General features: G+C 38.2%; 1 protein-coding gene across 5 annotated transcripts in view; it reads left to right on the top strand.

The window, feature by feature from the left end:
• Positions 1-26,866, top strand: part of DENND1B (DENN domain containing 1B) — a 155,236-nt gene that overhangs the window by 32,365 nt on the left and 96,005 nt on the right. For 4 of the 5 annotated variants that reach the window (XM_085232102.1, XM_085232100.1, XM_085232104.1 and 1 more), the window contains exons 3-5: positions 604-647; positions 15,923-15,972; positions 23,567-23,686. In XM_085232102.1, coding sequence (XP_085088228.1) covers positions 604-647; positions 15,923-15,972; positions 23,567-23,686 — 214 coding nt within the window. The remainder of the gene's footprint in view (positions 1-603; positions 648-15,922; positions 15,973-23,566; positions 23,687-26,866) is intronic. The other variant, XM_085232105.1, reaches the window with a different exon arrangement.

The raw sequence follows: 26,866 nt of genomic DNA, 5'->3' as shown, positions 1-26,866 counted from the left end.
TATTATTGTCAATGCATAGCCTAAACAGCACATGATAGTTTTGGCAATTAACGGTAAATATGTAACAACCATAATAGATGAACGGAAGCTTTAAGGTATAGTCTAAATGCTGTTTTTTAAATGGCTCAGAGTGGAAAAATATTCAAATGTGTCCTCTCTCCAACCTATTCCTTGAGTCTTGGGTGTGCTGGCACTGTCTTTAGAATCGCAAAGATCCCTTTTCTGTACATCGTGGAGATGCTTGTTTTCCTCTTCACAGTAGCTTGGATGAGATTTTTTATAATTTCATGTCTTAATTAAATTAAAATGTGAAAATTAAGTATAGGCTTAAAAACTGAAGTGGTCAGGTTAAAAAGAAGAGTTAAATACAGAAGCAGGTTGGTACATTATGCAATCTGCTCACCCGTGTGAAACAATAAACATAGTTTCATAAATATGAAATGCCTCTTTAATAATCCAGCATCTTCCGTAGTTTTCACCTACGTTTTTGTACTTGCCTCAGAGCTTGAAGCTAAGCTGACCCTCTCTTTAATATTAATGTACTCTGACTGTAATACTCTGTTCCTTTGCCTCTGATTAATGCTGTCTGTCAATTATTTACAGATCCAGTGGTACTGTGGAAGTTCCCGGAGGACTTTGGAGACCAGGTTGGAAACATCAGATTGAACTCTTTTTTTAATGTTAGAATAATGATAAAAATGCTCTTCTATTCAGCTACAGGAAGGCAGATGCTAATGATAGCAGTAAGGAAGTCTTCACCCAACTGGTGGCTCGGTGATTAGGATGCCTTTGTGACAGGAATACTCAATAGCAGTTTCCCAGCTCTGTATACCGTACTACTTCTATCACCCTGGTTTTTAGATAGCTCACTTTATAAGCTGTTTCTGTTGAGAGTGTGGTCTTGTTTAACTTGTTCTAATATTAAAAATGGAGAAAATATATCGGCCAAAATTTCTTAATATCAAGAAGCCAAATATTGTTATGAACTTGTGCCAAAAGAACCTTATCAAATCAAGCAAGCAAAAAAGCTGAAGTCCTCCGTAAGATTTGCTTTGTCATTTTAATGTCAGAACCTTTTCTCCCTTTAATCCTTTGCAATGCAGAATGGTGTATATTTAATATTATTGTAGAGATGCCATAATTACTTAGTTTAAAAAAAAAATTGCCAGCCCCTTATAAAAGTCAATGCTCTACGCTTACTGAACTGGATAGCACGAGTGCCCCAGCTTCTGGCTATGAATTAATCTTTATAGGAAAGTGTATACACGCAGGGCTGATGTGTTTTTTCACTGTTCTAGTAACAACAATGCTGTTAACTAGGATTATTTTGCCCAAAATATTTGTATTAAAAAAAAAAAACTCTTAAGTTTGTGTTCTGTGGCCTAAATTTCTGTTATGATTATATGATTCTAAGTTGTTTATTATTTCAAAAACTTGGAAATGAGTTTTTTTCAATGGAAATATTTCTCTTTTTCTAAAGAAAAGCATATGAAAAGAATTAGAATAAATTTGTCTGTATTTGCCTTTCTTTTAGACTGGTACCAAATCCAACATATTCTTCATTGCTAGTGTCCCTACAACAGATGATCTGGAAGTAATTTTTTACACTAGATCTTCATTAATTGTTTTTTTTTTTTTTTTTTTTGAATCAATAGTACAAGATTCTATATAGCCAGCCATAAGTTGATTCATGATGAAAGGAATAAATATACAAGTGTAGAAGGTAGAATGTCTGGTTAGGGAATAGCATCAGTCAGAAAGGTGTAGCTTGTAAGATAGTGATAAATGGTATATGAGGAAAGGTGTGTTCTTGTATGTTCTTAGCTTGACATTCAGTGAGTTTTGATAATTTTCCGAGCTGCAGGAGGATTGTCTTCATTCTGATTTAAATTCTTTTCTGGTTTTTGTTCTTTTTGTGTTGCTTAAGATAGACTTGATTTAAAAAAAAAAAAAAGAAATTATGTATGAAGAAAAATGGAGCTTATTCAGTGAGTAGAAGGTTATTCAAAGAACAGCTGGTGTAGAAATATGATTAGAAGATGAAGCCCCCTAAAAACTGGAAGGGAATCATATGGAGATGCAATAGAGACATACCTAATCTGGAGAGAAAAAAAAAAAGAGTCCCCGGGCAGTGATCTGCCTTTGAGTTCAGAAAAGCCTGTGCTTGCATGCTGAGTGGTATCGGGAATCCAGTATTTCAGGTAGATTGCTTCTCTTCCTGGAAAACAGTGTGGTTTTTGTCCTCTTTCTTACAAAGGAAATCTTCCTGCTGGAAACACTGGGTTTGAGCAGAATACATTGCAGCTTATGTAGCAAACCCCCGGGCTGAAAGATGGAGTGCAGTCAGCAGGCTCTTCTGTGCGCATGTGTGCATGTGCATATTGAACTCTGTAGGTTTGTACTGCAGATCTGTGCATCTACAGATATCATTTTCTATAATGAGCTGTCAGTAAAACTATCAAGGATAATATGAATGGAAGTTTGATGGCAGGATATTTAAAAGAAAAAAAGAATGTTCTCAACTCTATTTTTCTGTCATTTCTATTTTAAATGTAAGACGCACGAGTTAGTTTTTGGATGTATCCCAAAGAATCGTCTTTCCTAAATCCAAGGGCTGTCTGTTTGCACAGTGATGTGATAACAGTGGGCAAAATATTTTCCTCTCTTCCTGTGTTTTTCTACAGTTTATCATGTCACCTTTTTGTTGCTTTCATAATGCAAAGAAAACTTGTCTATGCCACTTTGATTTGTTCCTCCTCTTTCCCACATTCTTCCTCTCAGTATGCCTCTCAGAACTTCCCAGTGCTTACTTGTTCCTATGTCTGCTTTATTCTTGAGGCTGGTGAACGGTGGATCTTGATATACTATCACACACCAGAAGCTCAATGAATGATGGAGTTGCAGGTTACTATTGCGCTGGCGTTAGACACAAGTTGGACAACATTGAAGAAATACTGAATCATCTTATTGTTGTGGGGAAAATGGAGGACTCTTGATTTGAGTGCGTACAGGTCTTCAGTTTGAACACTTAGTCCTCACCCAATGTGAGCTTGAGAGGTTGGATTGTAGCTTCTTAATGGAATATTTTGTACTTAAAATATACTTCCCATGTGTATGCCTACAGGCATCTTGCATTTCCAAAACTCCTCTTGGAGTGACATTTTCATGGTAAGATGAATTTGTTTTAGTCTTGTAATTCTTGTGTTTATTCAGACAGGTTAGACCAGTGTTTGATTTCAACTTTGCAGGCTCGCTTTCATAAAGAGGCCTACGCAGAGAAAATTATAACACTACAATTTCTGGAAGAAAAAAATGGATTCTTAGAAATGAGGTATTTCTTAACGTGCTTTAGGGAAACGGACCAAATTAAAAGAAAAGCAAAACAGAAAAAAACCCTTTGCTTCCTGAATGAGACAGTTCACAACTATTTAAAAATCAAATGTGTTATTGCACAGAAAATGTCACCCAACACAACTGAGATCTAGAAATGCTGCTGCATTCACCTGGCAGTAGAAGTGGTAGCCAGTGCCTTACTGATGTCTGATGTGCCTAGACACTGCCAGTATGCCTCTGTTTGTAGCTCTTCTGGAAATAAAAACATTCAAGCTCCTGGAAACTTCTTTGGGTTAAAATGTTTCTGGGGAAAGCATAGCACTGGCACGAAAAAAGGTCAAGAGTGCCAAAAGTGCTGGGGAGGTGCTAGGAGCTCTTTCAGTTGCAGGGTATGTTTCTGGTAAGTAAATGGTGTGTGCAGCTGTGAAGGTAGACCCCAGCATGGGGGACCAATCCTTAACCATAAGGCAGCCAAGGGCAGTTTAAACACGTGCACGATGCGTTCAGTAGTACCGGGAACAGCATGCTGACAGGCTGTTACAATGAGGAATTCAGTTCACTATTGTCATGTGGGAGATAGTTAAAGCTTCTGTGTGTAATTCAAAAAAGAAAAATTGTTGTTTTTTTTTTGAAAGATGGACAAGATTTTCCTTAATCTGTATGCCAAAGTTTTCTGCCTGTTACATTAGGCTTCATCCTTTTCTTTTTATCTTGTCTTAACCTGTGAGGCATTTGAAGTTTAATGTTTCTTAACAGCAGTAGTTCTTATAACTGTTTTAGCTGTGTAAGAATTCAGTAGCTTTTCACTTTTCCCCTTGCTGGTTATTCTCTCAAAATGATGTCCATCTGCAGTAAGTGCCAGAATGTGTAGATGGTTTATAGAAAAACTGTTTCACTGAGTAGTTTATTTTTTCTCATTCAATCTTCATAGTAGCACAGTAGTTTGTTCAGTCTGCGACTTCTCTGCTGGTGGAAAAAAGTCACACCTAAGAAGGCAATGCTAATAGCTAATATAGCAGGAAACCAGAACCCACTTCCATAATAGTATCTAAGTATAGGGATGATTGATTAATAAAGAATTGAGTCTCTGCATTAGATTGCTGCATAGACTTTATCCTATCTGCTCCCACTCTTTGCTTCTCAGGCAAGAAAACCGAAACTGCTTTTTTTTGTCAGGCCTTTCCCATAACCTGCAGATGAGTAATCCATCTGGGTTAGGAATATTGCATCTCATCTGAGGTGTCTGTACTGTTTTCTACAAAGTTGCTGTAATTGTCCTCACATTTTTCTTTCATCTTATATCGTAATTTCTAGTTTTTATTTTTGTTATTGCTGATTATGTACAACTCATTGCTGAAAAGTGAGTAAAAAGCCTTATTCCTTAACCTATGGTGAACCCTTTTATTTGGAATTACATACATGTAAATCTATCCGGTGTAAATCAGATCATCCATGCAAATTAGTGTATAAATATCTTTACTTATAGATGTGTCTGTAAATGCTAGTTGTTTAAGGGCTAACTCTTTTAAAGTTATATTTTAGTCTTCAACCTTCAACCAAGGAAATCTCACACTTTACTTTGCGTGTGTGTGTGAACTACTGAAAGTTAAGGCAAGTTTATATGAATATCTGGTCAGAGCCCAAGTGTTCAGATTATTGCAGGACTGAAAATTCCATTGCATGAAGCATGGTAGAAATTCTATGAGTGAGGTCATCGTGGAAAATATTTTATTATTCTTTCAAGGGTTTAAAGTAGAGCGTAAGTTTTACTAAAAAACTAAATCTCAGCAAGTCCTGTTGTCTGGGCCAGAATAACTCATGGAAGTCAACTGTAATGATTCTGTGTTCCTGTGTGCTGTCCTGAGAGAGCAGCACCAGCCCAGGAGCTGTGAGGCAGCTGACATTCTTGTCAAGGCTGCAGGCATGCTGTTAGGGGACGCATATCACAGTCTCCTTGAATTTGATGGCTTTGTTCTGTTGTTCTGCTGAGGCACTAAATATGTTTCAAATCTTTATGTTAATTAGTTTGGTGCTTTTTTTTTTATTATTTATTAGTAAATCATGGAAATAGTTTGGGGATCTTTGTTGTTTGCTTATTAATAAGCAGTTAGTATTTGGGTACACTGGTATGAGAAAGGAGGAATCAATTACATAGGTTATTAGTTTTCGCAAGTACTTTGTTGTCTAAACATTACAAGTTCTTGCTTATTTTAAAATATCTATGGACTTGAATCCTGTAAACATCGGGGAAATGATTAACCCAACTGATGGCAACTTTGCATGTTACAAGTGAGCTCTGTCAAGTTAAAAGAACTTCCTCTGATATCCTTAAGTTCGTTTTTCTTGTTTGAAAAATATTCTTCTCCAGGGTGTTGTGTCTGTATGGCAGCAATGATCTCCATATATGTGAATCAGCAGATAGAATGTTTTTCTGCTGCTAGTCTGAGGTGTATTTAGAAATACAAGTGAACAGCTAAAATGTTTGAATGAAAGATGTCTATCTTGTTCTGATAAATATTCTTTGGAATGACCACTCATCTAGACATGCTGGGAACACCCAGAATTGCTGATACTTCAGCATCTCTTGAACTGTAAATATTCCAAGATACTTTCTCAGTGACTTGATTAAAAAATAAAATAAAATCATCCCAACAGACAGAATGTGTCTTTACTGTGAGACTTTTATTTTTAAAACATAGCAGCCCAACACAGAAAACTTGAACTTTCTTGAAATTCTGAGAACAGGTGGCAACGTCAAGTATACTTGTTGTCAGGATTGTAGCAGTTTTGTTTCATAGAGCTTTTGAGTTCAAGATGCTGATCAGCATATGGTACTGGCTAGCTGCATCTCTACCAGCTCTTTTGTTATCTTGTTATTGTTACAGGTCTTAATGACAGTTGTAAGCCATAGTTCTGGATGCAGGGGTTAGTCCACCCTGGGGAGGAGAGGGAGAAACAGCAGTGTGTGGATTATGGAAATATGAATTGATCTAAAAAGCAGCTCTCTTGTAATAGAATGGGACTCAAAGAAAGACTGGGGAGAAGCTGGTGAAAAGACGATGGAATATGATGTGAAAATGATCATTTGAATGCTTTCCTTTTCATTCCCAGCTGCTGTGTTCTGGTGAAAAGGCATGCATTTGTATATCTTAAGGCTGGGTGAAAAAGGGCCAGATGAATGGAATTACTTGTTAGATATGTTTTCATTTTGAGACAAATTATGTGCATTTTAATAGACTGTATGCATACGTTAGCCATTTTTGATCATACAGCTGTGATACTGGGGGACTACATTTTATTAAAGATGTTCCTTTCTGTTTGCTTAAATAAGTATAGTATTAATATTTGGCTGTCGTTCAGATATAGCTTATCAGCCCACCAAAAATAACTGTTAGTGATTTGGCTTATTCTTGCCTTCTTCAGTGATGTGCCAAACCAAAGAAGAAAAGATTAATTGATGGCTGAAACAGTGATGACAATCATTTGGAACAGCCTCCAAAAAGACTGCCAAACTGTCATGTATGATGTCATTGACTGACCTCGGTTGCCCTCAGAATATTCCAATCTTGTGTCACTGTATTTTGTATTATATGCTTACTTATACTCTCATTTACTTAGTTCCCTCGATGCATTTTTATCTTCCTTATGGTGCTTCTGTTATACTTTCAGCATTGTTTTTGTCTCAAGCTTACTGCTGTTCTTTGAGGACCATCCTAATTATCTCAGTCTCTTTTTATAGTAGGTACTGGATGTTATGTTCTTGAATCCAGTGTTTAGCGTTTAAGTCTTGAAGTGTTGCTTAAACTAATCAGTTTACATTTTGTGAAATAACTTCTATTTACTTTGTGTTTATATTAGGAAGGTGTCTGAGTCAAATATTGTGACATAAGTGTGATGAAATCCAGGAACCAGGGCACTCTGGTCCCAAAGAAGGAGGCTGGTCACTGGCTTTGTCTGAAGCAAGACCAAGGGGAGGGTTGTTGGTGGGCAGCTACTGAAGGGGTCTGGGCTGGGGCCATGGGCAAGGAATGAGGGAAGGTGAAGGCTTTAGGTCAGTGATCAGGACGGAAGTCAACAATGTTTTTTTAATTTTATGTAAGAATTATTTCTCGTACTCTTCTCTTCTGTAAGTATTTGCAAGGCTTTGTGAAATAGTGCACTTGAACGAGTGAATTTATTTGCTTTTTCTTAGCTGAATTTGTTTCATCTGAGTCAGTCTGTGTACAGTTATTAGCAGAAATACAGTTGGTAACATAAGATCACATCTGAGGAATAATCATCTCTGAAGTCATAGTGCATCCTGATGTCTGTCTCGTGTCCTTCAGTGGTATGGCCACTGTTAGAGGAAACGATGGGAAGTGCAATGCAGCTCTAGAGCATTAGGCCAGTTAAGGTCAGGAACTGGGGAGAACTACTTCTGTTCATAGTAAGAAAAAGTAAGTGTGGTGTGGCGAATGTTTGGGATAGGCCTGCGTACTGATGGTTCTGTCCTGCATGTAAGGGAAGCAGGCAGTGACCTTCGCGCATGGGAGAGCCTGTGTTTCCTGGCCTACTGCTGGGTGTGGCTGCCTTCTCCTCAGAGATGCTACTGATATTCTGCTGTGCTGCTGGCCTTGGCTGAGCTGACCAACTTTGTGTGCACTTGAAGAAGCAGTGACCTGATGGTGCTGCAGAATGAACTCTAGCAAAGATGCAGAGACCCAGAGCGAAATGATCCAGGCCCTTCCAGCCACAGGTGAAATGAAATGAATGTACACTGCTCGTTTCCTTGAGGAAAATCACATGTACCTGTGTGTTGGTTGCTTTTATTTCTATGTGATGGCCATCTATCTGTATCTGGTGCTAAAAGAGAGATGCTGTAGTGTGGTTGCTTTTTCTCTTCCTCCTTGTGGTTTTGTTGCTTCTTCTCTTTTGCTTTTTGATGCTGTCAATAGCATTCGGATTTGTACTGAGTAACACTTTCTTTTGCAATTGTCTTTTACTGCTACTAGTGATTTTTTTGTTGAGCTGTTTTATAGTAAGTTTTATAGTAAGGCTTAGAATTTGACTTGGAAAATGAGAATAAAAATATCTCAAATAATAGTAATTATGAAACAATTCTCCCAGTGGTTCCTTAGAAACTGACTTCCTTTCCCAGTTCCTTTTCTTTTGGCCAAAGATCCTTCTAGCTTAAGAAGTTCAGCCCATGTGCCAAACGGGTTTCACTACCTTTTATGCTACCACGTGGTTCATCTACTTCCGCTACTACTGATACACAGCAGCGTGCACTACCTTGCACTGTAAATTTAGAGCCTGCTCAAGTGGTTGGTTCTTGGAACATCTCACATCATTTATCAGTGTAAGTCACTACTACAGATATTCTATTTGGATGCTATGCCAAGATCATTCATTCATTTATGTGGTACTTTGTATTAATTACTTCTAAGGTTCTGTATTACAAAGAAAAATATAATTTCACCGTAACTTGTGCTGTGCAGTAATTTTTTTGAGGAAAAAAAAAGATGGGAAGTTCTGATCCTGGAAGAGCATCACCTTTTTGCTGTGTGTCTAAGACAGCTTGTCCATTGAGCTGTATATTAATAAAACATCACTTATCTTATTCCCTACTATGTGTTGATAGAAAATTTTCTGTCATACTAATGTTGTTTTTGTACAAAATGCAGTGAACTTCAAGGTAATGAATACTATCTTAAAAGTTAAATACGTCCTCCATAGTGTTTCATCTCAAGAGTGGAGATGGAAGAGTGCATTTCTTTCCACATTCTCTCAGTCCATGCGTTTGATTGGTGCATGCCATACAACTATTTTGTTATGATGCTAGGTCTGTATGCAGAAATATTATTTCTCTTGCTCACTTTCATCACCAGTTATTGAATAGATGGTAATATTTTAATCTATACTTACACTAACGAGAACTACCTTTGAGAAGAAGAACGTTATTGATTTTTAGGTTTCTAATTAGAGTTCCAGAAAAATCAAGGGTTCTTTTTGTGGGTAAATTAATCTGCACTGAAGTTCTTATTGTCTTGGCTATTCTATTATTTGTGACTGCGCTCTCGATATCTTACTGTCCACTGTAGCATACAGATATGACTTAGTTATAACTGTTTAATTGTTCCTGAACCTTATCATGTAGATAAGTGGAGAATCCAAGGTTTGTAGTGCAGTGAAAAATCTCAGTTCTGAAACCTTAGGAAGCCTTATTCTTCAGTCTTTCAGTGTCTTTTGAAGTACCAGAGTTAATTATGTATTTGTTCTTTTCTCCTTCTATAAAGTGCCTTTGAGGGATGCTCTACCCCCCCCTAGAATCTCATTCAGATCAACTGTGTCAGGATTGAATTAGGTGACCAGAAATGTATGCTATCTGCAACTTAATCTAAATATCACAATTTAAAAAGCAGGTTTGTTCTGAGGGAGCTGGGTTTGCCTATTCTGTTTTTTTTTTATTATTTTTTTTTTTATAAATGTAGCACAGAAGCTCTTGTGTCATGCAGTTGAGTTACCCCACCGTTTTAGAATAGTTTTATTCATCCTTGGTGTTACGCTGTGAATGAAATGGTATTGTATGCATGTGACTTCCATGGACCTACCCTATAATTACAACTAGCAAGCCAATTAGTAATAGCTATTAATTATTAATATCTCTTATGTTATTTCAGAGAGTTCTTCATAATTTGCCTTTAGACCTAGAAGAAAATTTGAAAACTCCAAAGGCGAAAACCAATAAGGTTAACTACTTTGATCTTCCCAATGTATAGAGTGGGGACTCGTTTCTTAGCCTGGAAAACTTTGTTTCAAAGGATGTGTAAAAGCTGGAGAACGATACTGCTTGTGCTTCAGAGACCTTGTACGAATCATACAGTGCTTTCCATTCTCTTTTTTACAAGAAACTTTGAAGTCCTGTAAATTCTGAGTCATATTTACACTTTATTTAACAAATGTAGAAGTGGTAGCTGAATTACTTCAAACTGGAGACTACTGAGTTTCATAGTGCAATGTTTTCAGAAAAGAAATGACAAAATCCATGTAGTTTAATGCAACAATGAAATGCTGTACCTTAAGGTACATTTTCTCAGTTATTTCTCAAAAAGGTTTTGCATCTCCACCCTAAACCATTTGCATTTGTTTTTTATATTCTTTCCTTTATGTGTGTAAGAGGAATATTCTGAAAGCAGCTGGTAACTTTTTTTTTACCCTATGAAATTAGTAGATGATCAACAGAATGATGCGTATTGCACATGAAGGTTAAAAATAGTTATGGAGGCCTGCTAATAATTTCCATACTTTAAACTTGGATTTCCGTGAACGTGATTTAAGATAAAAAAATTTTTTTTTGTTATTCAAACCATTTGGGCATTACTTTATTGTAGCTACTACTTTTTGATGAGATTTTTAGCAGAGGTAACAGCTAAGTCTTTGAAATATAACTACTGCTGCTAGCTTCACAAGGGTCCCTGCTGTGGGTGTGTGCAGCTTCACAAAAAGGAAAAGGAAAAGTCAGCCGTGAGGACAGAGCAGCCTGCCTTTTCATGGACTATTTTATGTAGAAGCATTAGAATTTCACCTTAGTAGAGCCATAATGATGAAGGGCTCAACGCTGCAAGATGCTAAGCAGCCTGGCTTTGATTTAAGAATAAATCTAAATCTGTGCTTAACCTGAAACATTTAAATATTCCCATTGAAGTTGCTGCTTTGAGTCAGAAATATGTCGTGACAGTCTTAAATCTCAGGATCACTTGTTTGTATGTTTGAACTGACATACGATGACAAAAAACTGTGGTACCAAACGGTGGGGAGAAAGTCCCAGAGAGTAAGTTGGGTTAAAACTGAAGTTGAGGAGGCTAGGAGATGAACACGGAGATTTCAGTATGGAAACTGGTAAGAGGGATTTTCTTCCTTGGATGGAAGATTGAGAGAGAGGTGAATAAGGATAGGAGGTTCTTGGAAGAGTTTTGAAGGACAATTAGGTGAAACGCTAAAGCAGAATAGCAAGTAGTTCTTGTCAGTAAGGAAAAAAGAGAAACAATGTTTAATAATGTATGCAACAAAGACAAAAAAAGTTCCCCTTTTGGTGAGGGCGGAGGAGGGTCTTTACAGAAGGAGGATAGATAAATAAGAAGACAAGAACTAGGAAGTTATGGAGGAAGAAAACATTTGAAGAAAAAGGATAGCGGGGAAAAAGGCACAAAAATGTTTTATCTAGGTTGATGACGATTTGACATCTTGGAATTCAAGATAATAGAGATCAGTAGTTTTTTGAGCACTGATTAATGTGAACGTTTTTGTCAATCTTATCTGGATTGTGTCATTCCATAGTTTGAATTCTATTGCATACTACCAATCTTATTTAGGCCTTTTCTTCCTGGGTATGCTGACAGACCTATGGAGTGAACACATTGTGACATCTTAGACTGTCCCCTTTTTGAGAGATGCTGATTCTATAAGTAGAACAGATCTAGGTGGGGATCTAACTGCTTGGGGGTGGGCTTATACTGCAGATAAATGCAGAAATATTGGAAAGGAGGCAGGACTTTTGCTAAAAAAAAGTGTCTAAATTGCCATTTTTGAAGTGATTCAGTGTTCTGAATGTCTTAAAATGTTCCTACTGTGGAGAACATTTTCAATCCCTTAAGAGAGATTTGCATGAAAAAATTTGGGTTTTCTTTCCTCTTAAATGTGAACTGCAGAATATTACAAGAACAAAAAAATTGCTGGGGAGAGTAGTTCCCAGTAGTCCTTCTAATTTTAGAAATTAATTATATTTGATGTCAATAATTAAATATTTCAGTAGTGTAGTATCATGTAGTCAGCTTAATTTCTGGTGATTCATCAAGCTTTGTCTGCATTTAAAGAGAAAAAGAACCTGTTGAAGGGTGTAAGTTGAAGTGGGGGGGAAAAACTCATGAACTCGCTCCTACTTTTGTAGGGATGCACTAAATGTGCTGGTTCTGTAATACACATCGAAACCAGTGAAATCTTTCTATGGAGACAGTTCTTCCACTTTCAGTTGCTGTGAGATACCCTCTAAAACTCACTGTACTGTACATTTAAATGTACACAGCTACATGTTTGCAAATGGACTTGTCTGAGGTATCTGTTTCCATTTCCACTTAGCAAATTAACAGTCAGAGCCACGTATGTTCTTGCTTCCCTAACCTGTGTGTGATGTCATCGCTGCTTTGTGGGATGAAAACATAAAAAGGGAAACACATGGAAATCGTAGCTTCACTGAGCTAAGCAAGGCTTGTTGGTGGGGGGTCAGAATTCCTTCTGTTGCCTGGAGTGTTAAGGGTACCAAGTTTTGAAATTCCAGTGCTTTGAAATTGCAGCCAGGGAAAGGTGAATTTGTTCTTAGCTGAAGACTGTAGAGCATGAATCAAATAATTGTTTGCAGTTCTGATTATGAACTTCTGAAGATTTCCTTTCAATTGAATATGATATTAAAAATAAAAAAGAGAATTTCCTCAGTGAGGAGTAAGCTGCAATCTGGAATGTAAACAGCACATCTACCCATTAATTTTGCGTAAGGATAAGGTTGAGTTGCTAGAACTTTTTTTCTAGGAAAATGGTGTGTGATTTCAGAAACATCATCTACTACCTCTACTACCTTTTCCATTGCTTGTAAAATGATGATACGCAGACCTTGCTGTGTGGGTATAAAACAAACCAAGGAATGCTGAATAATTCTTACTCTTTAAGTGTCTGTATTATCTCTGTGTATAATCAGTGAGTAGGAACAGGCTTGGACTGTGTAGAGCAATTGGTGCAGTAATTAATAAACCCACTGGACCATGAATGCGTGAGAGGGCAACTTGCTGCTGATATGCTATAGATATAAGTATTTTCTTAAATACTATTTCCATTTTTTGAACTTTTTGTGAGGGGAACAGTGTGCTGTAGTTGGTATGATATAGATTTTGTGGTTTTATTCTTTGCATTAGAGTTTGTGTAAGGAGTGAGATAGCAATCCTTTGACTTAGTAATTAAAATCAATTGTGTATGTGACTGTATGAGTTTATTCAGCGTTTCAAAGCAAATATGTGCTCTTTAACTTGTTTTTTTTTTTTACCACATCTTTTTAGTTTCCTCCGTGCACACACTTTCCTTTCCGAAACAGCGACTGTTTTCTGAAACTAACACTGTGAGAGCCCAGAGTGGTGCTAATCACGAGGCAGTGTGAATGGAGGATAGCTTGCTTTCTGAACATTTGACAACCTTTTGTTTTCAGAGATAAATGCACACTTATGAAGCTTTTAAAATAAAAGATGATAAATGCATTATGCTTTTTCAGAGGATGTGTGTTTTGACTCAAGTGCAAGTCCTGTCTGAGTTGTGGATCGGTGAAGACAATTACTTGTTAGGAAGCAGAGCTCAATTTTGCTCAGTAGTAAGGTTATTGACTTGAACTGTACACTGATAGTGGCTGCTTATGTGGATATGTGAATAACAGCCATTTGCATTTTAAATCTGTCTAGAAGCATCTTGGGGGCATCTTATTTTTCCTCCATCTTAAAAATCTGACTAACACCTGTAATTAAGGGGGAAAGCAGAGCCCTGGAAGCGAGGTAGGACTTGCAGCCATTGATCTGTGTAAACCCAGCTTACGCTGTCAGGGGAAAAGCAGTCAACTGCTGAGCTGCTTTGTCACTGACATAAGCTGGGAGAGGATTTTTTTTTTGTCTATGCTGTTTATACACCAGTCTATAGACCTGCTGGCTGCTTGAATTTTAAAGAGCGGCGAGGTTTAAAGACCGCTCCCTGAGGGATGCTGCCGCCAGTTGGGAAGCGAGCGGAGCTGCCCCGCAGGAGCTGAGCGTGTGCCGGGGGCGGCGTGAGGCCTTGCTGTCCTGCGGCCGGAGGCACGCGTCGTCCTCGGGTCACCGGCTAGGCTGCTGAGCTGCCCCTGGGCTTGGGGCTGGCTCTTCCTGTGGGATCGTTTATTCTGAGAGGATGCACTGGGGGGCTGGAGTGAATATGTTCCTCTGCCCTGTTCTAAATCATTTCTGAGATCAACAGGCAGCAAGCCCAACTCTCAGTAGTACGGAGAAAAGAACTTACTATAGTGTGAATATAGGTGCAGATTTGGAAGGAGAATTCGAGTGTGAGATACTGAGGCCCCTTCCCAAAGCACGGCACGGTGTGCTCAGACCCCTCTCCTTCTGTGCTGGGAAAGCTGGATTCTGTAAGATTTCTTGAGCGCTCTTATGTGACTTAGAAACTCTTGAAAATTGACTTTTTCATTCTGTACTATTAGCTGACGTAGTGGAGCACAATGTGTGTTGTATTAGAAGGATTCATTTCTGTCTATTTCTTTTCCTGGACTTTTCAGCTCTCGCTGATTAACTTCCATGGGTTCTTTGTGTTTTACACTTACAACTGATCCAGGCAGAATTTTGGAGCAAATAGTCATTGTGGTGTGTGGGAATTTCGATCCATAGCTTCCCCTAATGGGAGCTGGCTGCTCAGCACACAGTGTTCAAGCAGGAGGGTACTAACATCCTTGATCCAGTTCTTAACCTCATCTGCATCTCTGCAGTCTGTTTGCCTTTTCCTGAGTGTGCACACCTTGCAGGATACCTTCATAAGTTCCAGCATAGCCAATATAGTCCTGTTGTTGTTCTCGTACAAAGAGAGAACCCTGTAGCTGTGCTGGCCAATACAAATGCCATCTCTTGTCCTTTCTTACCTCACGTGTGCCACAGAAGGTTTTTTTCCAAGCTGAGTGTGACTGTTGGGAATAACTGCTATTTCTGAATTCCTGTAAGATCGCTTTAATTTCTGCTAACAAATCTGGCAAATCACTTTTTCATCTAATGAAAAGTTTTTACTAGCTTGGGAGCATTTTTATATCATAATTCATACCTTTATTTGTTACTAAACAACTTAGTAAATGCTGTGAGAGAGCAACGCTGTCCTATTATATTATGGTACAAATGTAGCTCTATCAGACTCCCTCCCTTTCCCTTTATGAACAGAGTGGTTTGCTTGTGAAAACCAAAGGGTTAATCATATAAATATCTCCCTTAGACCAGCAGAAGATTTCCACGATTTTCAGCGTTTGACCATGAGACATGTATAGAGTCGTTATACCTCTCTGTAATTCATTCTGCTGCCAACTTCATTCCCTTTTCTCTGCCTGCATTTTAATTGAAACAACATTTGTATTTTTGAGCCAGGATCTGTCAGAAGTCCCTGTGGCTAGTCTGTGGTACAAGTAGCAGCAGACGTGGCTTACCCATATGGTGTGGTGCTTCTTGTAAAATCCATATGGCCTTGTTGAGGGGAATCCCAGCGGGGATGTGAAGGGTGTTAATACCCTTCAGGCCAGGCCTTTCCCTCCTGGGGCTTCTATGGCATTGTCTTTGCAATCTGCCGAAGCACAAACTTAATTCCTTTTTAATAATCAATTATTTCAGTCCAGGAACGTGTACTGTATTTTTTTTGCGATCTTATGTTCCTCAAGTTTATTATTATTTTCTATGAATATTTCTGTATGTTTTTTTTTTTAAACCAATCTTTAGGGGACCTGCTAGCAAACAGGGATAAAAGCCGTTTCAAAATCCTAACACTGTTTCCCTTGCATTTATAGGATGTGCTGAACAGTGTTCCAAAGTTCTGCTTTCCTTTTGACGTCGAAAGGTATGTTGCAGTTAACATTTATTTAAACACTTCATATGAAAAGGTATTTAGTGTGATAGCAGGGAAATTTTTAAAGAACAAGTAAAAACATAGTACAGAAACATGCACCCATGGATGAAGATGACAGCAAAACACAACTTTTCCAGAGTTGTAAGGGTATGTCTTTCAGGATAGAGCAATGTTCTGCCTCTTGATTTTTGTCCTGTATAATTGTAAACAACGTCTGTGTTAATATCAGCATATTTTGTTTAAGCAGCAAGCATCATTTAAAAAAAAAAGTCACAGGTCTCTAGGATATAAATACCAGTACTGAAAATGTGTAGTTTGAGTTCAGAGAAATAAAGACTTCAGTTGCGTGGAAGTAGCTGAGCGTGCAGTTGATTTTTCTCAGGGTAGACTTAAGAATATTATGTATTATTAATTAGCTTTTACCTTTCTGGTATCCATTACGGTGTGGCATCCATGTAATGATGCAATAATTTAAATGGTTTGTGTAAAACATTTTCATTAATTAAAACGCTTATTTGAACTTGTCAAACTGATTAATGGTAATTAATTTAATCTATCACACTCGTTTCTAAAACTCACATTGTCCGAATCGGCAAAGATTGAGTTAAAAGCGTGATTAGCATAAGGAAGAAAGCTGCGGGCGGTAGGGCAGGCTGAGCCGGCTGCAGGGCAGCGTTGGCAGCGCTGTTTGAGAGCCCTCAGCAGTGACAGTAGTGTGGTGCGAGGCAGAGAGGGAGGCTTTGCAGGGAGACATGGCACAGACTGTCATAAGCACAACTTCTCTGAAGAAAACTATGCTCATCTAGTTGTTTATAGATGAGTTTAGTTGTTTGCATTTTGAACTGGCTAAGCTTGCTGCCCTTCAAACTGTTGTGATGACCTAACTAGTGCTGTTTGTGTTGGCTGTAAAGCACTGAAGTCCTTAATGTGCTCGAGATGTATGCAGAATTCCATGTAAAACTGATAATGAAGATGAATAATTGAAATAAAAATTGAGGATAACAGAAAAAGGTGAGGTTCTGCTGCTGCCATCCAGTGGCAAGAATGCTATCAGTGGCAGCAAATAATTATTTTCAATTAACTAGTTGTGTTAACTGTTTCTGTTTATTGATTCAGAAGACATTTAGTTGCTTATATGAGGCTGATAAACGTGATCAGACTTCTGTGGGAATATATGACTTTAACTGAGTTATCCAAATGATGGGGGGGGAAATGATAGAAGTTATGCAATGTTTGTTGTTTGTGTGCCCTTTGTCCCTCTGCTTCCAAGTACTTTTACACCTCCATGTTTGACCAAAGAGCAGTGCTCTCACAGACAGGAAACTTCTATAACATCCATAGAGCTTGGCGGTTGGACAGAAGCTTGGGTGATTTGTGGAAGCTGAGGTGCATGTTCCATTGACTGCTGACTGCTCAGCCTGCATGCAACTAAAACCAGTTCCTGTGCAGGCAGCTCCTGCTTGGCTGGGGTTGGGAGCTGGGCTGTTGAGACCTGTGAGGGAGCACAGGCAGTGTGGGGTTCTGGGGAGTGAAGGTTCATGGGCAGGGGAGGTGGGCTGAGCTGCCCTATGCAAAGAGACAGAAGTACTGGATGCCCATGCAAGAGTGTCTGCTGCTCTTTACTTAACTGTTTGGGGGAATAACTTAGGGCTGTGTGGTGTTTATGCTACTCAGTTCAGACAGTTGCTACAGTAAAGGCATGTTACCATTTGAAAATAAATAACACAAAAACTGTATAGTTGTCTTTTACTTTCCCAGAATTGGATATTTTTGTTTTGAAAAGTGTGGGACCAATTCAGACAAGTATTGATAAATATGTTGCTGTAACTCCTTCTCATGTTTGTTTTATTTTTAAAAGAATGCTGTAGGTGTGACAAACACCTAGTTTTTTTTCTAACCATAAACATGCTTCTCACTTGTCATCTGAACATTTATTTTCTTGTAGGGAGAACCACCACAGACCACATAGTGAGTGCCCCCAAGTATTTTACAGGCAACTTGAGTGGCAAGTTCTGTACAGAAAGCTTTCATTGAAGAGAAAAGCCAAGTTTCTATTTCACAGGTTGAGCTCACTGTACTTTAGGGAATATAGCTTCTCAAACTGTATTGTGAGATCTATCAGTATATAAACCACTGAGAGCACTTTCTGATCCTTGTAAGAGCTAGGAAAGACTAGAGCAGAAGTGGAATTTCCACTGATGCTAGTAATCGAGGTATCTGGAATAAAAAAAAAACAAGACTTTGTTCCATAGTTTGCTTCTGGGCATTCTTGCATGCAGCGGAGTTTCAGGCAACAGTGTCCTTCTTATTAAATAGATAAACAAAACTCATTTAAATAGTAAATCAATGTTCTTTAAACTATGAAAATAATGTAGTTAAAGCTCTGTCAAATCCCAGTGCTAAGTCCATCATCACATATTTTCCTCTGCCTCACCTGCACTTAATTAGTGAATGAATTGAAAAGTGGATGAAGTGAGAATGTGTTTGATTTTGTTGTATTCACTATACTGCAGTGATCGTGGACTTAGATCTAGATTTGATTCTATGTGATAATACTTAAATTATCTCACTAGAAATACTGACTTTATCATTCGGATGTATTAAGTAGCTGTACACTGTTTTAATTATCACAATAATTAAACATAATTTTGTTACTACTCAATATGGCTTACATTTTACGTTGAAGAGGATAAAGTACTGAATTCTGTCATAGAAGTTCTTGAGCATTTACCCCCAAGAATCTAAGGCTTTTTTTGCAACTAAATTATTTTAGACTTTATTAATTGCACAATTGTATAACTTTTAAACTGTTTGTTTGTTGATAGTCATGAATAAGTTCACTTTTTGTCTGCTGTGGAATTCCTTTCTGTTTCTATTTGTAAGAAACAGGAGGACTGTACTATTAAAGAAGGTAGAGATTTTATTTCCTTCTAATATTTGCTAAGCTGATTTTTAAGGTCGAGAGAACACCTCGTCGTCTTTTTTGTTCTTTGTAACCTTCATGCAAATGCTACGTGATTTTTTTTCTCTTCTTTCCCCTCAGTGATCTGTATCTTCGCTCTCAATCTCAAACTCGTGTAACTTGCAGAGCCCCCACCTAACGTCTTTAGCTGTGTTGGTAATTTTGCTGGATGATTGCGTGAGCATGCAGATGTTCTTCTCAGTCACAACTCAAAATCAGTCAAATTTCACAGTCACAGTTTGACTCATCAGTTATTCTGTTCTTTGATTCTCTTCTCCTTTGTCCCCTCCTCTGTAAATACTTCTGATCTGCCTTTCTGCTCCTCTGTTTTTTCCCCCCCTTCAGGTTGTATTTCTGCTGTTGTTTGTGTAGTTCCTCTGTAGCCAAGACTTTGGAAGGTGTCTGTAGGACTAATACGGAGATAAGTGCCTTATTGATTTCACCTACTGTGCCCACCCAGTCTCGTGGTAAGGGCTATGTTGCAGAGCATAAGTGGCTCTGCTGCACGTGCTGTAGGAAGATTTCTCGTTAGGTGTGGAACATTGCTCAAGTGTGTGAACTACTGTGCCTATTATTTAGCTCACGAACTATTAGAGTCAATGGCTAAACCATTTCTGTTGGTGTTTTGAGTAGCAGTCTCTGGCTGTGGAGGTGATTTGTGGCTTACAGAAATATTTAGTTAAAAAGTCAATAGATGAGAATAGTTAGAAACTCTGAAATGAAGTAGTAATCTTGTACAAGTGAGTTTTCTCCACTCTTTATCTCATTGTATTATACACACACACACACACACACACACACACACACACACACACACACACACACACACATATAAAATATAAAAAATGTAGGCATGTGAGAAAAATCTGTGTAACGATAGGAGGAACCCAAGTGGTGGAGTCGTGATCACAGGGTGAGCTCAGAAGTGGAAACAATAGTTGCTGCTGAGGATAGTTATCAGTTCAACCTGAGGTTGCTGAGTTCCTACTCTTTCCCCATCAGCTGGTGCTTCCACCTTGACATCAATTCCAGCTTGAATCTCTCTCTTTTTTTTTTTTCCTCTGATTTGGGGAGAATTAGGGTCAATGGCTGGTGTGCTTTACTTTTCAGTGTCAGATTTGGAGAAGAAATGCACTGAAATTTTTCAGTAGCAGCTGCCTGTAATTAAGAACTGAGTAAGCTGAGTTAGTGAGTTGAGTAAGAATTGTGCCTCGTTGGTCAAGCATAAGTGCATGACACATTATAATTAATGATACCTGTAACTTTGTTTTGTTTAAAAAATATTGATTGAAATTTTTTCTGCCATGCATGGTTTTTCATTGTTTGGAAATAACAAAATCTCTCAAGTTCAAAGCCCTTCAGAAATTCCTAAGTGTGAAGGGTGATTCATTTCAAGCATACTGTGTCTCCTAAGCAGATAAAGTTGGGAGAAGAGCAATTTTAATTAAGATTTAAGGATAAATGTGTTGGTTAGACATGTTTTTCATCAGAAGAGATTTAATTCCTGCCTTAATCAGCTTTCTCAAGGCAGCCTTGAAATGCAGCCTGCACAATGGCTATAGTGTAAACAGAAATCTTTAAAACAGCTCTTTACCTGCTCTGTGCGTACCAAAGAGCCTTTTCTGTATTCTGCTGATATTAGAAAATTTAAAAAACTACTTTTATTCATATAGTGGACTGTAATAGCCTTGAAAGAGCCCATTGTAGTCTGCAGAGTTAATAAGTGTTTACACACATTCTTTGCTACTGGTGATTTATTGTTGTTAAACTAAGATTAAATGTAAGCAGGCCATGCAGGAGCTGAAAGGAAGGGGGGGAAGCAAGACAGAGGAATGAGGGAGGAGGAGGTCAGCGACAGTTTGCAGTAGCTTGCCTGTGCTGTCTCCTTGCAAGTGAGCAGGTCACTTGTTTTGAAGTAACCCACAGGCTTGAGCTCTGTAAAAAGTGTTGCAAATCTTGTTCAGTAGATCGTATGCTCCATTAGAAAGTACAGATAACACTTTGGTTGGGAAATTCTGTGAGGTAGTAATTGCATTTTACCTATGTTGATTTTCATGTTAAGGAAAACTGGTAGAGGCGTCTTTGCTGTGGTTCGGTAGTGTGGCCAAAGTCATGACTTGGCTTCAGAGACACGGGACCCAAACACCATAGCCAGAACCTGTCCACATAAATATATGCACTGGGTGTATTAAAACTGTTGTGCTAGGCTTCTTGAATGTTTATATCAAGTTTAGATACTGGCATTATCAATCAGTGTAAGGAAATATCCAGCCATCATTAGCTTGTTCTTCTATGGCTGGCATACAGTCAGTTTTCACTTCTGCTGAAGAGGGGCAAAAAAGCAGGCCTCCTTCTGCCCTCAGGTCTTGCATGGAGCTTTTGAATTAACAACCTAGAATGGCTTTTGTTAGCTGTTCTTCTGAAGCAAGTGAGACCAAATGCAGACTTCTGGGTTGTTTGTGGATGTTCAGCCTTGGAGGTTGTTCTTATCTTGAGCATCCAGAATGTGCTGCTTGCAGCTCCTCCTAAAGTCTGTGGGATGCAGCTTTCAAGCTGGGCTGTTCTCACACCAACTGTGAAAATGCTGCATAGCCTCTCTTGAGGAAGTGAAGGGAAAATGTTGAGTTGGAGGTGGTGAGATGGCATTGGGATTGCCTCCTGCTGGACTGCCATAACTTGCCTGTGCTATTTTTAATAGTCTCAGAATTAAATCATATTTGATCTCATGCATTGAAATTTTTAAATGTGCTTTAATTGCAGTACCATATATTCTCCTTTGTCATCTTCCAATGTTGCGAAGGGAGGAGATAAATGAAAGGAAGGGCTCCTTACTGGTGTGAGATTTTTTGGGCTAAGTAACTGTTTTTAAGCAATAGTGGAGCAGAGGCATATGGCATGTGTGTACACAGTACACAAAAAGCAAAACCTGCATACTTGGGCATCTATGAAGTCAGCTTTTGTAAATAACTTACCACTTGTTTGGCTGAGGGACTGTACCCTAGGTGGAGCACAGGGTGCTGGCAGTGCTGCTGCTGAGGGACTTTGCAACACCTGGCTGTGCACCGACCTGAGGGTTTCAGTGGACATTTGCCTCTTTATTCCTGAGAGTAACGCAGAGATTTGGATAGAAAACGGCTTTATTGGCAGAGGAGTAATGACACATTGTCACTGATGCTGTTGAGTCATACGTGTATATGTAGGCAGCATCCTAGTTATCCTAAAGAACCTGAAAAAATTAAGAGTGAGTGAGAGCCATCAAGCTCTCTTTTACTAAAAGTAAAGAGCATACTAGGTTGCTTCAGTTGACTGAAGATATTTGAGGAAAATACTTGTTTGGTAATTAAGATCAACTCATTACTTTAAAGAATAAGTCTATTAATGATGGTGGATTTCTAATGATCACATTGGACTAAAGATACATTGTTCTGTTATTTGCGCTTAGGGCAGGCTTTTATTTCAGGCTAGTCACTGATTGGAAGGGATGAGACCAAATGGTAACGAGTGGGAGTTAGAGTCTGGGCAGTGGCATCACTTGGCTGATCTTTAAGCTCTTCTCATCATGAATTAAGCATTTGCACGTGTCCCATTGTAACTTTATGCCTTTGATCTCCTACTTTTTTTCCTTCCCATGGGTAACTTTTTGTGTCTTATTTTGGTGAAGGTTTTTTAAAAATACACATATTGCAGGGGATAAATGGGGAAAAAAGTGCACTTAGTGGGAGATGAAAGATGGTTCTTAGATTCTGCAGGAATTCTTTTTCAACCACAGATGATGTATGTTAACGATATCACTCACTAGCAGGTGCTTAGGCACTCTGCTGAAGATGATGTAAGAATGAGAAAATAAAAAGACAGTAGAATTACAGTCAGAACTGCTGCATGTTACCTTTTCAGAACTTCTACACTGCCCATTAAAACTTTGCTATATTTTACTTTTGACTATACCATGCATTACCTCTCTCAATTGAAAATGCTGAGTCTACCTAAAGCTTATTTATTCTGGAAGTTGTTGAAAAAGTGCAGTATGTTTTCCTGTGAGTAAGGTTAAGATGTAGTTTGTGTCCTTAAATGCTTACCTTGAATGCATTTCATGATTTCTATGAAGATCACCCAAGTTTGACCATACTGAAAAGCCAGTTTTAAGCTTGCAATGCGCTTTGTTTTATGAACAGTTCTCTTCCCCTGTCTCTATGATCTTGTAATGTTAGTTATATTTTTTTCTTGGTCTTTGTCCCCAGACTGAAGTCCCAACCATTCTAAGTCTGTCCTTATAATTCAGCAGCTGTTTTCCCTCATTCTTATTTTCCCTACTCTGTGCCTTCTGTAACTCCTGTACCTTCTGTTCTGTGTTGTGGGGGTCTGAGCTACACACAGCCTTTGAAGTGTTGGCCCACTGAGGAGGAGGTGGCCAGGTCTGGGTGGTGCAAAGATGGCAGCAGGAGTCGTGGATGAATGAGGGAATGGAGTTCAGTGCCTGCGGAAGAGGTGGGGTAAAGGAGGGAAGAAAAGAATAATCTGAGAGGAAAAGAAGTGAGGTTTGAGCATGAAAATGCTGAAGAGCAGTGACTTATGCTAGTGTTTTCTATCATTTGGTGTTCTTATGATCTGTATTTAATTTTTCAGGGTGTCCCAAAACCAAGTAGGACAGCATTTTACTTTTGTGCTCACCGACATTGAAAGTAAGCAACGGTTTGGATTTTGCCGTTTGACGTCAGGAGGCAAAGTCTGCCTCTGTATTCTGAGGTAAGCTGCATATGGAAAACTGAGTAGAGAAGTGAATATAGGAAAAATATAACATACCTTGAAATCTGTTAACACTACTTCTCAACAATTATTAATAATTAATATTTATTGTTATCAGTACACTGTTTCTGTACAATGATGTTACCATTGATTTCAGATGGGAAGTGGTCCCAAGTTCCGTATGATGGTTTCAATTTGTGTAACGCAGGAATTTTTACATTGTAGCTTTTACAGGCTTTGAGCATTATGTAGATAGTTTTAATGCTTAATGGAGTCTTTGGCAAGTATCCAGTCAATTTCATGATGAAATACACAATTCTATATTCCTGTACTTGGAAGCAGTTTTCAGGTGTCTTCCACTTTTTGCATATAAGCAACTCCAGAATGAGATGAATCATCAATGAACAGCATGGCACTGTGGTACAGAATTGACACTGAGGATTAGGAAATTGACCTCATTTAAATAGTTTGTTTTTATTTCTGGTTATTTTTTATTTTTCTGTTAAGTAATAGGTTTAGTGATGGGGGGAGAGGGGGGGAGGTAAGCTAAAGCCTTCTTGTATTGTGCTTTATTATAAGGCAAAATTGTCTTCAAGTATTCAAGTAATAACCTGTCAGCATGCAGTACCTATGGAGGAAATGGGGGCATCTTTTTTGGAACCCATCCAGAGTTTTAAACTGATTCCAAACTATTGTTTGGAGTGCTTGTGCAGTGGTCTTTTGGGGCAAAGGAAAAAATTTTGGGAAAGATCACAAGGAGCCAATTAATTTCCAACAAAACTTCTGTAATAATGCCGCATAAAGATTTAGTTCAGGATTTTGGAGGGTAAAATACTTAACCCTTTTTGTTGTGGCATTTTTTGTTGATGTGTCTTGTTAAGCACTGTAGAGAATGTATGCATATGCTTCTAGCTTTTTTTTTTTTTAGTTAAATTTTTCTTCCTTCATCAAGCTGGAAACAAAACTTATGATTCTTACTCCTAACCTTGCCTGTCTGGCTTCTAATGTTGCAGTACCAATCACAGAATGGCCTGGGTTGAAAAGTATCACAATGATCACATAGTTTCAACCCCCCTGCCACGGGCATGGTCGCCAACCACTGCACTGAAATGCCCAGAGCCATTTCCAGCCTGATCTTGAATTCATCCAGGGATGGGGCTCAAGTGTGCAAATTTAAATACTGCCTATAGTACTGCAAAGAAAAAGATTCACGTTCTAAGCTGGTTTAAACTAACATATTTCTTTTAACATTTCTGCAGAGACATGCATCAGTTAGAGATTAGCCAGTGGCCTGCTACTTGACAGGAATAAGTAGGAAAATGAAAAGTGGCAAGCTATAATTTTTCACTGAACCGTAATCAAAACATTGCCTTTATTGCTTTTATTGTGACAATTCCAAATTTACAATACAACACTGAGTGCATAATAGCATTAGCTTCATGGAATTCTACTTCTAGATTGGTAACCCTTTTCTCTCTAATTTATATGTTAGTTTTAAATGGTGTTTCTTGGATAGAAAGAATGCATCAATGTTTTCATTAAAGTGTCATCTTATCTGGTCTGGTTTCTCCAAGATCTGGGATCTCCAAGACCAAGTGAAAGAAGAGCCACTAGCAGACTTCTATTGGCGTTTATTCTGCCTCTGCCTTGTTCATATTTGTTCATCTTCAGTTAACCAATATGAAAGACGTTTTAATGAAGGGTTGCTTCATTAAAGGGTCTTAATGTGTAAAGATTTTGTACATGTGTGCACAGTTGCTTTTTCTTCCATATTGCAAAATACCATTAATGTACATTCAGTATGAATATACACGAAGACACTTCTGTAAGAAGTTCAAACTACATGTGTCTGTCACATATCTAATAATATTGGAGTTTATATAAACACACAAATGCAGGCGTAAAAATGCCGTATCTAATTACTGCCCATCTACGTATGTACATGTTGTGTATCTCCACTAAGAAGAGGACTAAATTTAAACTGCTGGCTGAGGCTTTAATGCTTCTTTGACTAGAGACAGTCAAGTATAAAAAAAACTTAACTGATAGTAATAGAAAACTAAAATCTAAGTAAAAATATCTTAAAGGAAGGGCAGGAACTAGCTAATCAGTGACGACAGAGAAATTCTATAAAAATTTGGGTAGGCTGATGAGAACAGAATACAGCTAGTCTCTTGTGAATATTTTTTGTGGGTGGTATCAGTTCATGTGTTAACTTTTGCCAGGCTGGCAAAGTATTGGGTTTTGAACTGCAAAGTAAAGTAAAGACTACTTGTCCTGAAACTGTACGCAACCAATGTAAAGCTGCTTATGAGATTAGGTCTTGTAGCTTATCTCTCTATAATTCATTATTTTCTTTGCTTCTTATTTGAAATGCTATTTAAAGGAAATCATCTTTGAATTTTCAGCTGTGTAGTGCTACATTAAGCTGGAGAATTTGAAGCAGAACATATACTTGGGTTGTAGATGCAGGAATTCTGTAGATGTTTCATAGTTTTGTACACTTGATATACACACAAGAGGAACAGAATTCTCTCTGAGCTCAGAATATTTTGTCTGATTTCTGTGCAAGTGCTAATACATTGAAATAACTACACCTGATGTGGTTATCCCAGGCATTTTCATTTGAAGAAATTACTAGTGCTATGGTACGGTCTAAAACGCTCGTGCGGAATTTGTCTGTACTTGCCAAATTCAATGTGCAAATGAGTGCAAAATCATAATAAGGTGAGAGAACAAATCTTGGATCGTTCTTCAGAAATGTAGAGCGATTCCTTTGCAATTCTTTTGACTTGTTTGGTTTTCTCTATTTTTAAATGACGAGGCTACTTTGAATGAAGCTCTGGGTGTGAGTCCTGCTGTGTCACTTCCTTCTCCACAAACCATTGAGCTCATGTAGCCCCTAAGAATTTGGGTACCACAACAGGAGTATTGTAATGTATTTTTGTCCTCGTATGTTGTACTGGATCTTTTCTTCTAGTTCAGTTTTCTACATGTTAATTTTGGCAGCTCAGAATTGAAGTGGTGCAATAGAAATTTTAATGTTCACTTACAAATAATAGGAACTTAATTATTTTGGGTATTGTTTCTATGTATCTCTGCTGTTTGTAGTAGGAATAATGCTTTGAGTTTACACCGAACTGTTTTAGAATTACTTGAATGGTTTTAATATGTAGTTTA

The sequence above is a fragment of the Meleagris gallopavo genome, chromosome 10, assembly GCF_905368555.1.
Source record: "Meleagris gallopavo chromosome 10, MGAL_WU_HG_1.1, whole genome shotgun sequence".
Taxonomy (NCBI): domain Eukaryota; kingdom Metazoa; phylum Chordata; class Aves; order Galliformes; family Phasianidae; genus Meleagris; species Meleagris gallopavo.
The sequence above is the reverse complement of the archived record's forward strand: the minus strand, read 5'-3'. Positions and strand labels throughout refer to the sequence as shown.